This window comes from Rhinopithecus bieti, unplaced genomic scaffold (assembly GCF_001698545.2).
Source record: "Rhinopithecus bieti isolate Rb0 unplaced genomic scaffold, ASM169854v2 scaffold_315, whole genome shotgun sequence".
NCBI lineage: Eukaryota > Metazoa > Chordata > Mammalia > Primates > Cercopithecidae > Rhinopithecus > Rhinopithecus bieti.
The window spans coordinates 6,733,017-6,747,534 of NW_016803481.1; the positions used below are offsets into that span (position 1 = coordinate 6,733,017).

At 43.4% G+C, this 14,518-nt stretch overlaps 1 protein-coding gene across 6 annotated transcripts in view; it reads left to right on the plus strand.

Annotated features, from left to right (window-relative positions):
- ENTPD4 (ectonucleoside triphosphate diphosphohydrolase 4) overlaps positions 1-14,305 on the plus strand; it is a 32,751-nt gene extending 18,446 nt beyond the window's left edge. For 3 of the 6 annotated variants that reach the window (XM_017885693.1, XM_017885682.1, XM_017885688.1), the window contains 5 exons: positions 1,367-1,533; positions 4,021-4,345; positions 5,810-5,895; positions 7,113-7,274; positions 8,420-8,691. In XM_017885693.1, coding sequence (XP_017741182.1) covers positions 1,367-1,533; positions 4,021-4,345; positions 5,810-5,895; positions 7,113-7,274; positions 8,420-8,648 — 969 coding nt within the window. In that variant the 3' untranslated portion in view covers positions 8,649-8,691. Of the gene's footprint in view, positions 1-1,366; positions 1,534-4,020; positions 4,346-5,809; positions 5,896-7,112; positions 7,275-8,419; positions 8,692-13,565; positions 13,870-14,062 lie in introns of those variants that run through there. The other 3 variants (XR_001887948.1, XR_001887955.1, XM_017885696.1) reach the window with 3 other exon arrangements.
- The last annotated feature ends 213 nt before the right edge of the window (positions 14,306-14,518 follow it).

Here is a 14,518-nt window from a genome sequence, read left to right on the forward strand (position 1 = left end):
TTCGCCTCAAAGGTGGGAGGCAGCATGGCGTGGCGCGGAGGGGGAGGGTTCAAAGTGAGACCGTGGAGCTAGACAGGCCTGGGTTTCTTCATCCTCCTCCTCACTAGTTAAGGGACCTTATGCGAGTCATGTACCTTCTTTTTTATTTTTATTTATTTATTGTTTTTGAGACAGAGTCTCGCTCTGTCACCCAGGCTAGAGTGCAGTGGCCGGATCTCAGCTCACTGCAAGCTCCGCCTCCCGGGTTCACGCCATTCTCCTGCCTCAGCCTCCGGAGTAGCTGGGACTACAGGCGCCCGCCACCTCGCCCAGCTAGTTTTTTGTATTTTTTAGTAGAGACGGGGTTTCACCGTGTTAGCCAGGATGGTCTCGATCTCCTGACCTTGTGATCCGCCTGTCTCGGCCTCCCAAAGTGCTGGAATTACAGGCTTGAGCCACCGCGCCCGGCCAGCATGTACCTTCTTTAAGCTGGTTTCTTCATCTGTAAATGTGAATGAAAGTACCTACAACATAGGGTTGTAAGAAGGTTTAAATGAGATAATGCATCCAGTGTATCTGTGCACTGCCAGGCAGCTAGTATGTTCTCAATAAATGTTACTGACATCTTTATTAAGCTTCTTGGAAAAATACTTTGTAAATTCAAGTATTAGAATTTGTGTTTCCTACCTCCCATTCCAGACATGCCTCTAGAGACTGTTATGCTCTTTGTAAAAAATCATGTTTTCCCCTCTCGATATAAAGTAAAAAAATACATAGAAACAATGTTTGGAACAAATACTGAAAAATCAAGATTAAAATTTCTCATGGATTCATCACCTAAAAAAGCCCTTGTTAGCCTTTTAGTGAATTTCCTTTCTTTTTTTTTTTCTACTCATAGTTTTAAAAAATATGGTTGTGATAATCTTAGTTTATGTGATTTTTGTCCTTTATTTAACACTGCATGAGCATGTTCCTCCGTAAGCTATTGATTGCTGTAATTAACCTTTCCTTGTTAGTGTATATTTAGATGACATCTAGTTTTTTCTGCCATAGAATGACAAAGGACATATTTGCACATAAAAACATTTCCATATTTAGGTTTATTTCCACAGCATAGGATTACATAAATAATGTCAGAGGGTATGAACTGTTTTGGTCACTTCCTCTTTCAAAAAGTCGTAACAGTATCACAAATTTGCAGCCCCATCTGAAATTTCCTGAATCAGAATTGTCATATTGAATTATGAAGGATGCTTAGAAGGGTCTTTGGGAAGTGCAGAAGCAGATGTTTTTGTCCCTCTTAGATGTGACTGTTATTAGACCCTTCTTTTTAGTAGAAGGTTAAAGTAGCTTAAGCTATTAAAGTTTGTTATGCTTATGTTTGCAGGAAGAAGTAGCTAAAAACTTGTTAGCTGAATTTAACTTGGGATGTGATGTTCACCAAACTGAGCATGTGTATCGAGTCTATGTGGCCACGTTTCTTGGGTTTGGTGGCAATGCTGCTCGACAGAGATACGAAGACAGAATATTTGCCAACACCATTCAAAAGAACAGGTAAAGCACCTTTCACTCCTTGGCAGTCACTTGCAAACCTAGGTCTCTCCTCCTAAAAAACAGACCCAGGCAAAGCAGGAAGAACTCAATTAGCAAAAGTGTGTTGCACTGTTAGCTTTTTATTCCCCCACTAGCTGAGCAGGGAGAAGAGATGAAAGCACACCAGGGTCCTGCCTTCGGCCCTCTGTCCCACGTGCCCTGAAGGAGGTGCGTGCGTGTTCTCTGTCTCTCACCCGCATCTCAACTGATGGATTAGAAATTTCACCATCAGACTATAGAATAGTTTGGAGCCCTGGGTGGTGCTACTCATGATTCAGAGTCCTTGGAAAACCCAGTATCTGGAGCACTCCTGGTGTCCTGGAGGCCTCAGGTAGTGTGTTGTCTTGTTGTTGCTGAGGAGATTGAAATATGTGATGTTCTGGAGACTATGGATGAACCAGCCTGTGCAGCTAGTTAGTGGATAAAAACCATCTTGAAGGGAATTATTCAAGAGAAATAAATTATCTAGAAGAGTCAGAGTTAGTGGCTTTTAAATTTAGCAGTGAAGCTTTAAAAAATGAGTATATGTAGAATTGTGGTATAGAAAATATATAAAAAAAAAAACAGCACTCTATTGGTTTAAATTGACTTTATAAGTGTAAGTATATAGCAATTATTTATTTGAAATTTGTAAGAACAGAAAAGCTATTTGGATGAATACAAAAAAATCTGACTCTGGGGTTATGTAAGCTATCCTATTTATTACTGTGTTTTGTTTGTTTATTTTGATATAACAATTTTGAGGGGAAAAAATCCTAATTCATTGAGCTAAGAGATTGTATACTTCATTGATTAATCTTAGTAAACCTGTGAAGGCCTGAACTTGAAAAAAGACCAAGTTGGAACTGTTCAGTACATTTACCACAAAGTCATGTGTGTAAATAGGAAAAGCAATAAAAACCTTTTCCTATGTCTGAATAGTTTTAATTATAAAATTGGTAGTCCCATGGTTTTGTATTTTAATTGGTATTTAGCATATCTTGGTATAATCATTTTATAGTAGTCTTAAACTAGAAATATTTTATAAACATTTGAAATATATTTTTTCCGAAACATTAATTTTTACTCATTGGTTTTAATGTCAGAAAGCTTTATATAATGGATAGTTTAGTAGTACTTCTTAATTTAGATACAGGACAACTAAAAATAATAGCTTGAAATATGTATTTGACTACTCTTTGACTTTTATAATAATTACAAATGTTTCATTTATCATGAATTGAGCATTGAAGTACACATTTATCTGTTTGCCATTTGTAGTGGTGATTAATTTTTTTTAATTAAGTGAACATTTTTATGGCAAAGACCTTAATTTATTACATTCAACTGCATGATGAGTAACCCTGATCTGAGGAATGCACAACTTGTGAGTGAAGTGAAAAGTGAAAACTTGACTGTTGGTGATGAATATTGAATTCTGACCATGCTTAACTCTACCAGTTCAACACCTGTCAGGCCCCTGTGATTTCACAGTATCCAGCACCAACATCACTTGACATTTCGTGAGCTCCTCTCTGTTTCTCATTGCTTTAAGGCGTGCACACACAATGGGATGACAGATGTTCGCTCCCAGAAATTTCATTAGCAAGTAATAAGCCTAGTGCCTTTCAGTTAACAAAACTAATGTTTATTACAGGGCTTCTACAGGGCTTCTCAGAGCCCATCGTGCAATGGAAACTGCTGTCTACTGCAGTTGGGACCCATAGTTGATCAAGAAAAAAAATAAGTTGAAACAGAATCTAAAAATAGAGCCAGGCCTTAAACATTCTGTCTTAACTTCTATATTCATTTGCTAATCTTTTGCTCTGAACCAAGGTCTGTTTTTAGACTCCATCCTTTCTTCGGCATGCACTGCACCCCTCATTGAGATACCAGTTTGTCTTTGTTTAAAGAACACTGAGTTCTTAAAGAGATTTGCAAAGCAATCTGATACCAAATCCTTATAGACGTTTGCTAATTTTTCCCAGTTTTAAAAATCCTGCCCACACCTGGTTTGATAATTTTCTAGTAACTTGACCTTAGTTTTCTAAAGCATCTAACCTGCTTTGCCCAGGACCAGATCTTGTCACAGTCACGTTCTTTCCATCTGTATTAGGTAAAATCACCAGCACTAGTGGCGGAAATGGGGCTGGCAACAGCACAGTTGTCTTGTGCCCAGCAACTGGGAACGTCAGGCCCAATTGCCGGGATCATCAGGTAATCGGATAGGTTGTCTAACTGGACTCTGGTAGCCTGTCTGCTGCAGACAAGTTTGTATCCTGACTCTCCAAGAAAGTCTTAAGTGCGTATTTTCCTAACTAATTATCTCAGAACCCTTTTCTGTTCCACAGACACCATCCTGCGGGTCTCATGTCCCACAGAGCGTATTTTGAGAAACTGGTTTGCAGCTACTTCTTGAAAACACAGTTTTCTGTAGGACTCACGATAAAGTTTCTTGTTTTGCCGTAGGCTCCTGGGTAAACAGACTGGTCTGACTCCTGATATGCCGTACCTGGACCCCTGCCTACCCCTAGACATTAAAGATGAAATCCAGCAAAATGGACAAACCATATACCTACGAGGGACTGGAGACTTTGACCTGTGTCGAGAGACTATCCAGCCTTTCATGAATAAAACAAACGAGACCCAGACTTCCCTCAATGGGGTCTACCAGCCCCCAATTCACTTCCAGAACAGTGAATTCTATGGCTTTTCCGAATTCTACTACTGCACCGAGGATGTGTTACGAATGGGGGGAGACTACAATGCTGCTAAATTTACTAAAGCTGCAAAGGTACCCTTGAGAGACGCCATCTGCTCCGCATGCTTTTGAGAGACCAGCGTGGACGGTGACGGGTTGTGTCCTCACTTCACACTGGCAGGGAAGGATGGAGTGTGGAAGGCTGCACTGCAGCATGTTGGAATCCTGTTCCCTTTGCTTGGAGGGAGGTTGAATAGTCACAGCAGAAGTAAAAAATGTACTGTAAGCTGACTTCTGCCCACCACTCCATTAGCTACCCTGGTCATCAGTTACCTCCAAATTACAGTGTTTTATGTCATTTTTGTGCTTTGCTGCCATCTGACAATTCTCCTACTAGCCTTCCCCCTCCCTGACCTGCCAGGACACTCCTGTTCTTGTGTTCTCTCTGCCTTCCTGACACACCTTAAACTTAGGTGATGCCAGACTTCCACACTTGGCCCCTGACCTTCAGGTTCTTGGATGGTCTCATCCATGCTCAGGGTTTGCTACTGCCTCTCAAGAGGAGGCTCCAATCCTGACCCCTGCCCGGTTGCCTGCAGATTCCACAGCTCCAGACAAACCCACCATTTTCTCTCCATTCTGTTCCTGTTGTTCTCTCTTGGTTAGTGGCATCACCAACCATCCAGTCCCCCTCCCTACAGCCTAGGAGTCATGGACTTCTCCCTCTAACCAATTCATCTCTCCCTGTACACCCCAGTGTAATCAGTCAAATGTAATATTTTATCTCCCAAGTGTTCCTCAAACCTGTCTCGAAGCACAGAGCACTGTATGCTGTAATCATGTCAAACAGCTAGCTTCCCTCACGCTCTCCACGACTTCTCCTCTGTGTCCATGTTCATGTTCCTGAAGTGCCTATGCCGAGCCCTTTCTCTAGGCCAAGTGCTTTTTTCTTGAGCTCCCTGTCACACACTCAGGCCCATCTCCCACATCTCTCAGCAGTGTCTTCATCCTTTAAATAGAGGTCAGGATAGTAGCCACCTCGAGGAGTTAAGTATTACATTGAGAAGATGCACTTACACAATGCTCAATAAAAGTTACTAATGTAACAAATAACTTCAGGAAATAGTGGGATCTCTTTCCCTTCTGTTAAAGACAAAAGCCTTTTGTAATGATTTTCCCAGTAGCTTGTACTGTGTCCTCAGCAGATAAAGGATTTAGTTTGAAGTAGCTAAAATACTGCTTCACTTTTCCAAAAATGTATGTCTGTACCATGCAATCATGGAGGGAGAAACTAAACAGTTTTGGAGAGGTTGGTTGTGTACAGCAAAGCCCTCTTTAACAATACCTGGACGGAATTTTAAGGCAAAGCGTTGTGTTTGCGAATCAGTAAGTATTCCCTGAGTGTTTGTGTATATCTTGCATTTATTGTATAAGTTAAGCTTGTGTGTTTCCTAATGGGAAGGATATGCTTGTTACAAATATAAATTGGGTAAACCATTTTTAAAGTGAGAATTTTAATAATTTAGTAGTGATTTATTTTGGTGAATTTATTTTCAGGATTATTGTGCAACAAAGTGGTCCATTTTGCGGGAACGCTTTGACCGAGGACTGTACGCCTCTCATGCTGACCTCCACAGGCTTAAGTAAGTACTAGAAGGTCAAGCCCAGGGCACTCTTAAGAACCATAATTCATTGTTGGCCCCACTGGCTGGCCACACCCTGGCCTCAGTCCAGCTTCTCCTCACTCACTGTTCTTCCCATCTACCCTGGACCCCTTTCAAACAGTACAAATACTTGTGCCCAGACATATTCCATATCTTTTTTGTTTTGGTCACTTTTACTATCTCTTCCCCCTGAAATTCCCCTGTTCATACCTTTGCTTGTTCAAGTCCTGCCCAGACATCAGAGTCCAGTCAGAGGCTATCCCTTTCCAGTCTTCCTCTGTCCCCTCAATCAGACTTCATCCCTTTCTCTGAGTCTCAAGAATTCATCCTACTTCGTTAATGCATTTATCATGTTCTGCTTTGTTTTTCTCTTCCTTTTTAAAAATCCCCTTTCAGGCCGGGCGCGGTGGCTCAAGCCTGTAATCCCAGCACTTTGGGAGGCCGAGACGGGTGGATCACGAGGTCAGGAGATCGAGACCATCCTGGCTAACACAGTGAAACCCCGTCTCTACTAAAAAAATACAAAAAACTAGCCGGGCGAGGTGGCAGGCACCTGTAGTCCCAGCTACTCGGGAGGCTGAGGCAGGAGAATGGCGTAAACCCGGGAGGCGGAGCTTGCAGTGAGCTGAGATCCGGCCACTGCACTCCAGCCTGGGCGACAGAGCGAGACTCTGTCTCAAAAAAAAAAAAAAAATCCCCTTTCATCGTAAGTCATTTAAGTGTAGACACTGTATCTTACTAATTATTCTATCTTATTGCTTGCTTAGCACAGTGCTTGGCCAAAAGTAAACCTCTAATAAATATTTAGAGTCATAGAATATCAGAGCTAAAAAGAACCTTTCTACCATCTCATTTTATAATAAACTGAGGTACAAAGAGGTTGGAACCTGTTCAGTATTCATTCAGGGAATGAATGGTGAAATGCCAGAGGGAAAAGAAATCTGTCTCAGGGATATATGACATTACACAGAGACCGGGTTCATGCACGAATTATTTGACAGGTGAACTGCTCCATGTTGTGGAACTAGGGATGTGAACCAAGTACATCAACCTTGAAACGCACGCAGTTGGTTTGGGAGAGCCGGCCTGAGGAAGCCCGTGCCCCAGGGCTGCCTGGAGAGGGAAGGATTGTCTGTGTGCCTGCCGTCTTCACAGAGCGAGTCAGTCTGACTTGCCTTTGTGCTTGCCGTTTGTAGGTATCAGTGCTTCAAATCGGCCTGGATGTTTGAGGTGTTTCATAGGGGCTTCTCGTTTCCTGTCAACTATAAAAGCTTCAAGACTGCCTTGCAAGTTTATGACAAGGAGGTTCAGTGGACCCTTGGAGCCATCCTCTACAGGACCCGCTTTCTACCATTAAGGTAGGGCTGTGAATTTGGTAACAGGAATCTGCAGTTACAGTGCCTCATGGCAGCTGTGGCCTGTGCCTGTTTGGGGCATTGCTGTTAGAGCCAGCCACGGCAGAATTGTGGGGACAGTGATGCTTGCTTTTGGTCTTGCCCCCTCCCCACAAGTGCTTCCTCCCTTCCCACCCTACCATCCCATAATACACAGCCCTCCTATCCCACTGCCCTGTGTTTGGTTATTCTCAACTGTCTGTTCCCCAACCCTGGTAAAAGGTCAGTTCCGGGGTTCTTAACCTTTATGACTAAGGCCTCTTCTCCAAATACTGTTTTTAAATGCATGTATAAATACATAGGATTACAGAAGAAACCATCATATTGAAATTATATTCATCAAAATATTACAGAAAACAAGTTTGTGATACTATAATATGTGTTCTTCTTAACATATTAAATAACAGGATCTGGCAGCAGAATTAGCACTTTCTGTAATTTGTGTAGTCAATGAGCGTCAATGATATTTTGAGGCATTAGTGATAACATAATGTGATGTGAAAGATCTGTGATTTTCATTAGTAACAAAGTTGCAGGTGCTGCCAACGCTACTGATCGTTTGTTGTCTGCATTTCTGGTCAAAGAAATGCTACATTCAGTCAGCGCTTGGGTATAACAAAGATGTGCATTTTTCCCCATTCACGTTTGCAGATCTGCTGTCAGTTGACCTGTGGTATGAACCTGAGTTACCAGATAGATGAGATATTTGCCCTTCCCCCCACCCCCTCCATTTAATTGAGCATTTCTCAGCAACCTTTTAACTGGGTTAACTGTAAAAATAGTTGAGTCGTGGGTGTTACTGATCACAAGCATGCAGTTTGTTTACACGTTGACTACTTTGTATCAGCAAATCCCTCTCTACTCTTCTAAATTCCTCTGATTTTGGTTACCCAAATTATAATGACAGACTTCAGAGTATACTTTCAGGTGTTATCTCATTGACACTTAGAAGTTCCCTGCATTGGGCTGTTCTGTTCTCCATTTCAGAGATAGGGTTGCGGTTCCTGAAGTACAGCTCTGGGGCCTGGGCCCCGCCATCCCCCTGTGCACTGTGTCCACCCCTTTCCTTGCTTACTGGCCTGTTTGTTGTTTGGTGTTCACATGGACAGAGACATCCAGCAGGAGGCCTTCCGGGCCAGTCACACCCACTGGCGGGGCGTCTCCTTTGTCTACAACCACTACCTGTTCTCTGGCTGCTTCCTGGTGGTGCTGCTGGCCATCCTGCTGTACCTGCTGCGGCTGCGGCGCATCCACCGGCGCACTCTCCGGAGCAGCTCGGCCACCGCCCTCTGGATGGAGGAGGGTCTTCCTGCCCAGAACGCTGCGGGGACCTTGTGATCTTGTGATCTTGTGATCCGGCTCATAGCTCCACGAAGACTCAAAGACTNTGCACTGTGTCCACCCCTTTCCTTGCTTACTGGCCTGTTTGTTGTTTGGTGTTCACATGGACAGAGACATCCAGCAGGAGGCCTTCCGGGCCAGTCACACCCACTGGCGGGGCGTCTCCTTTGTCTACAACCACTACCTGTTCTCTGGCTGCTTCCTGGTGGTGCTGCTGGCCATCCTGCTGTACCTGCTGCGGCTGCGGCGCATCCACCGGCGCACTCTCCGGAGCAGCTCGGCCACCGCCCTCTGGATGGAGGAGGGTCTTCCTGCCCAGAACGCTGCGGGGACCTTGTGATCTTGTGATCTTGTGATCCGGCTCATAGCTCCACGAAGACTCAAAGACTCGAAAGGAAAAGCCATTTTTGCCTCAGGGTTTCTCCTCTTTATTTTCCTGTGGTTTTGTTTTTTATTTCCCTTTTTTGTTCCTCCAAACAAAAACAAAATCCATTGTTTGTAAGCCCTGCTGTCTAGAAGTATTGCATTTAGCCATTTTGAGTACAGCTTTAAATTGAGGAGTGGGGAAAAGGGAAATTCACTTGATTTTTGCTGCACAGGGTATCTGCCAAAAGTAAATGAGATTTCTGGGGTGTCTTTAAGGAATGTTAAATGTAAACAGATGCACTTTGATACCGGAGGGAGGTGGAAAGCCACATTCTGTCAGTGGAGAGGGGACTGAATAGTGATGCTTTTATAGAACCAAACAACTTCCTGCCTGAAATGATAATCCTCTGTTTTCTCTGTCTTGAAAGCTCTAACCTGAAGAGGGTGATGTTTAGTTTTTATTTATTGTTCAGGTCTGTTACTGTGTATGTTTTCTTTGCAAATTTAAATTTTTTAAACCATGTATATCTAAAACAGAGAAATATAGGCACCAGGAGATAACCATTTATGAAAGTGATAGTGAACTATCAACTAGAGCTTTGTGTGAGTGTGTGAAAAATCTCCAGGAACCAGAGTGAGGGGAGGCAATGCTGGTTCTTCAAAAACACACACTTCAGAATTTACTGGTTCATTTTATTTGGAAAAATCCTTGTTACTATTATCTTTTCCTGACCGCAGGTAATTACTCTCCTTATTCCATATTTCAGTGGCATTAGAACACTTTGGTTTTGAAAGAATTGGAAAAATCCTAGTTTCACCAGTTTCGGTTTTATTGGAACTAGAGCACATGCCCACTCCTTGCTCTTCAGTATTTCTCAGTGTTTCTGCTTAATTGTGCCTCCGTTTCTTCCAGCTTCCAATTGGTGTTCCCCGCCCCACCCTCCTTAATTAAAAGTCATCTCAGCTTTTAATCGTGCTGGGAGACCCCACGCACAGCCTGCCAAGTGCTCTTCCTCACTGCTTTGGCTGAGGCTGTCGTTGTCAGTGCCACTGTAAATCCAGAAGGAAAGAGTCTGCATCCAATACAGAAAATAAATTCACATGTGAAGGAAAAAAAAATGACAATTTAAGCCAAAATCTAAAAGGGACAATTGGATTGGCATATATGACATTGCGTTTTTTCACCCATTTATTTAGTTGAGAAGTTTGGGGGATTCTCGTACAGTTTTTTAGGTGGCGTTTGTTTTGTGCGAGTGTCTGTATGCTGTTCCCTAACTCCAAGAACAGTTAAATTCATGTACTTGGTAGCAGATTAGTGGGGTTGTTGCTATAACAGATAGCTGAGGATATGGAAGTGGCTTTGGAACTAGGTACTGGGCAGAGGCTGGACGAGCTTGGAGAAACATGAGAGAAAAGGCCTGTATTGCCATGAACTGAGCATTAGAGGCAGTTCTGCTGAGGGGTCAGAAGAGAAGACTAAGGGAGTTCTGTCCCAGTTGTGGCTCATACTGCCTCAGGTGTGGCTTAACCTGCCTCTCTGGAAGGTAAAATGCATCTAATCCTTGAGGCAAGAGCTGTGGGGGCATGGCTCCCTCCACCTAGATCTCAAAGCATGTTACTAGCAGCCTGGGGACCCAGGCAGAGGCTTGTCACAGGGCAGAGGCGAGAGCCAGTTCATCTCCAGCAGTGCCTTGTGCAGCCGCAGAGCCTCGGAAGAGGCTCTGCCTGTCTGGATTTGCCTGCATCATATTTGTGCTTCATGGTCAAAGTTGTTAAGAAAGGGGGTGAGCTTCTGGCTACCTAATAAGTTGGTCCTGGCCACCTAATAAATTGGTCTTGGCCACCTGCCTGTGACTCCTCATATAGGAGCCATGGATTATTGGTGGAGGCTGCAGGGAGCTGGCGATGGAGCCACTAGGGGTCAGCAGCAGAGACAGAAGAAAGGGCCACAAATGGGTGAAGTTGGCAGATGGGCACCCAGGGAGTTAGGAGACCCCCGCCTTCCAGCTCTGGACATAAAAGTTAGTCACATACCTGAGGGTCCTGAAACAAAGGCTGAGAAAACCTCGCTGCTCCAGCTGAGAGGCAGCAGTGGATTTGCCATTTTTAAAGAGTTACCTAAGAAAAAACGTTGAAGAATATGCAACAGACACTATGTGTGGCCTGTAAAGCCTAGAATATTTACTAAAATATTTGCAGAAAAATTTGTTTGTCCTTTTGAGAACAATGCAGTTCAAAAAAGGATACAGACAGCAGCATCCTCTTAAATCAGGAATGTAGTTTCCATTTGTGGGCACAAAAAGATGGACAAGAGAAGTAACCAGACTTCAATCTTAAAATATTTGTTTATGCACCAGAATTTCACTTAACATTTTTCTGTCTAGATTATTTTCAAGATGAGTTTTCAAACAAACCAAGAGACCTGCCCCTCACCCAAAATCGTTTAAAAAGAGACCACTCAAGGGAGTTCATTATGCTGTGTGGAGATGTCTGCAGTCGCAGCAAATCACATTCCAGAGAAGGTCTCGCGTAGGTGAAGACAGCCAGGTGCTTTCTCTAAGAGATACAGGGTGGGTGAGAGACAAGCCAGGGAGGAGCTTAATTCTAGAGAAGAATTCATATCAAGAGCTGACCAAGAAGGCTCTGTGTACTTGTAACAGAAGAAATTGGACTAGGAACTTGCCCAAAGCTTTATCAAAGAAAAGCATCGTGTTCAATCTTGGTAGAAACATGCCAGCAATAAGTGCTTATGTTCCACAGCCGTATCATAGGCTTCTCATTTTTAAACCTCCTCCAGGGGATGTTCTCAGAGATTTCACAATCCCTCTGGGGACATTACGGTAGAAGAGAAATACATGGAATTGTACCAGTGCTTTTTGCCCATGTTCATCCTAAGCTCCGGCTTTAGGCAGTGCTTTCTGACCTGGGCAGAGTGAAGGCACTGCTGGTGGCTGAGGCCAGTGACATGGAGCCCCTGCCCAGCTGCCTTGAAGGCTGGGTAGGTCCCTGTTTTCACCACCAGTTTTCCACACCTGTGTACTCTAGATTAACTCTGGATAAACAGATACTTACATTTTAAACTCAGGCCTATACAGAGTAGTTTTCCTTAAGAGGAGCATGTATCACTTAGCAAGAAACTAAAAATGGCAAATGAGTTTTCCATCCTTTAAGGAAAAAAATCAGCTTTAGAATTCTGTGCGGTCGGTCGTGTGCAATGCAGCAAAACTACCTTTCAGTAAATTACTTAGTTATTTATTTCAATGTTTTGTTTCTTTTGATACCAAGTTTCCCTTTCAATAATTAATGATGTGACCAACCAAGGAGAATTTTTTTGTTCTGTGCTAAAATTCTGTTTTACAGTTAGGAATTATAAAAAGCAAGGGAGCATCTTTAAAAGTTTTTTGTTTAAGTGATGTCTTCCATCCAAAGAAAGAATAATTCTCTCGGAAGGTCCTTGTGGTGTCATGTCACTTGCTGTATGTGGCAGCCTCACATTGCCACACTTAGGTATTGAAAAATCAATAAAATGAAAGTGCATCATCCCATGGCCTGTAGTCTGTGTGGGCTTGCTTCCTTGTCATCTTTGAATCTTCTTACTCATTAGAATGCTGAGTTGAACTTGAGTCCAGATTCAGGGAAATACGTTGTCTGAGTCTGACACACACTCTTTGCATGTGTAGTGTTGGGTGTGCATACAGTGAATCACAATTGTGTGGGGTTGTGGAGAGGGCATCCACACGCTCTGCAGCTCAGAAACCAGGTATTTCACAAGTAGTGACCAATCCACGATGTTAAGCCATTTACCAACAATCATTGCCACTCGGAGATGACTGTTTATAAGGTCATCATTTTAAGGACCTACTTGTGTGTAGACAAGGAAAAGAAATAAAATGAACCAACTCTTATATATTTAATAGTAACAGCAAATGCTGACTTTGTGTTACACCGTTTCGCAGTTCGAGCTAAGCTTAGAACCTTTGGCTTATTTCCAGAAAATTATGACTGTCTTTATTAATGTTACGCGTTACAGATATGGAAGATGAAATTAGACGCTCAGCATGGAAGATGAAATTAGGCGCTGAGCATGTTTCTCAGCTGTTGGAGAATACATAGATGTTCTCCTGGAGGAGGAAGGTGGGCCTGAGCCATAACCTGAAAATAGATGACAGAGACAGATGGGAAGGGAAGGGGACCAGCTGTTAGGACCAACAAAAATAAAGGCCTGAGACATACTGGAGAGGAGAGGGAAGCGCAAAACAAAATGAGAGAACAGAGCCAGCAAAGTGAGCTCAAGGGGGCTGCTCAAGCCATTGACCGCTAGGAAAACAGGACACAGCATTAAGATAGAACTGTCGTAAATAATTTTTGAGGCAGTGCAATAATTATAGGGCTTTTTGCCTGAGTATAAATACATTAAAATATCTAAGATGTCAAAAGGCATCTAAATTTTTATTCCACTTGGTGGAAGAGAAGTCAGTGCCTGTTTCCAACACTAACCATATTGACAGGTCTGAAAAGCCATGCTTCTGTGTTTCTGTTTGTTTTCAGTCTGTTTCCATTTGTCCTGTGAATCGGCATGTACTGGTGGTGTTTTTTGGTTTTTTTGAGATCCTGAAACGCTAATGGTTTGCACAGAGTTCGTGAAGTGCAGGTCACCTCCATCAGAGTCACAGTGTCTTTTGGAAACGTCATGAAAAGACAAAGGACTGCCCAGCTAATCCCAAAGCACGCCTTGGCAGAGTGGATCTGCCTGGAGCATCCATCAGTGGCAGCATGAAAAGCAATCCTGTGAGTCTTCCCGGCCCCGCCTAGTCTGGGAGCCTGTGGCCCTCTGAGCCTGTGATCCCACCTCCTCCTAACAATAGAAGAGTGTGTCTGTTGATGTGTTTTATTTTGCTTTTAGCCAGGCTAGTCCCCCTTCCCCTGCGCAGCCCTGCCACTTTCTGTTAATAGATCCATTAAGGTTGACTGAGACCTGCTGCAGGGGACATTAGGGGCACTTTGGCCTTCGATCTTTGCCTTTCACCCTTGACACTGTTTGGCAGGTGAACGACATCCGGGCTCCAGACTTCATGACCACTTCAACATTTCTGTCAGCAGCCTGTGTCTGTTTCATGTAAGAGGCCCAAACAAGAAAACCAAGCCTTAAGAAGGATTTCTGCCCTGAGTAAAGAACTGAAAGCTCCTCACAGAACACAATGGTGACAGGCACAAAAGACAGGCTTCTTGTTTAAATATGTGAACTCCAAAGATGGAGGGAAAAGGAGTTTTTTTCCTCCTGTTCATCCAGTCATCAAATAAACATCTCAGGCATCTGGTGTTTTGTCAAGGGATTGGGATTCCAGTGGCCCCTGTGTGACTGGAAGGGGAAAAGCTGGTCTGTGGCAAGGCCACTGAAACACCAAGGAGCAGCTTTAGAATCCCCAGTGTGGGTCTTTCGTTGTGTTATTTCTACAAGGTCCCTATGCCGGCTGTTCTTGCTGTTCTCTCAGGCTTCTGAT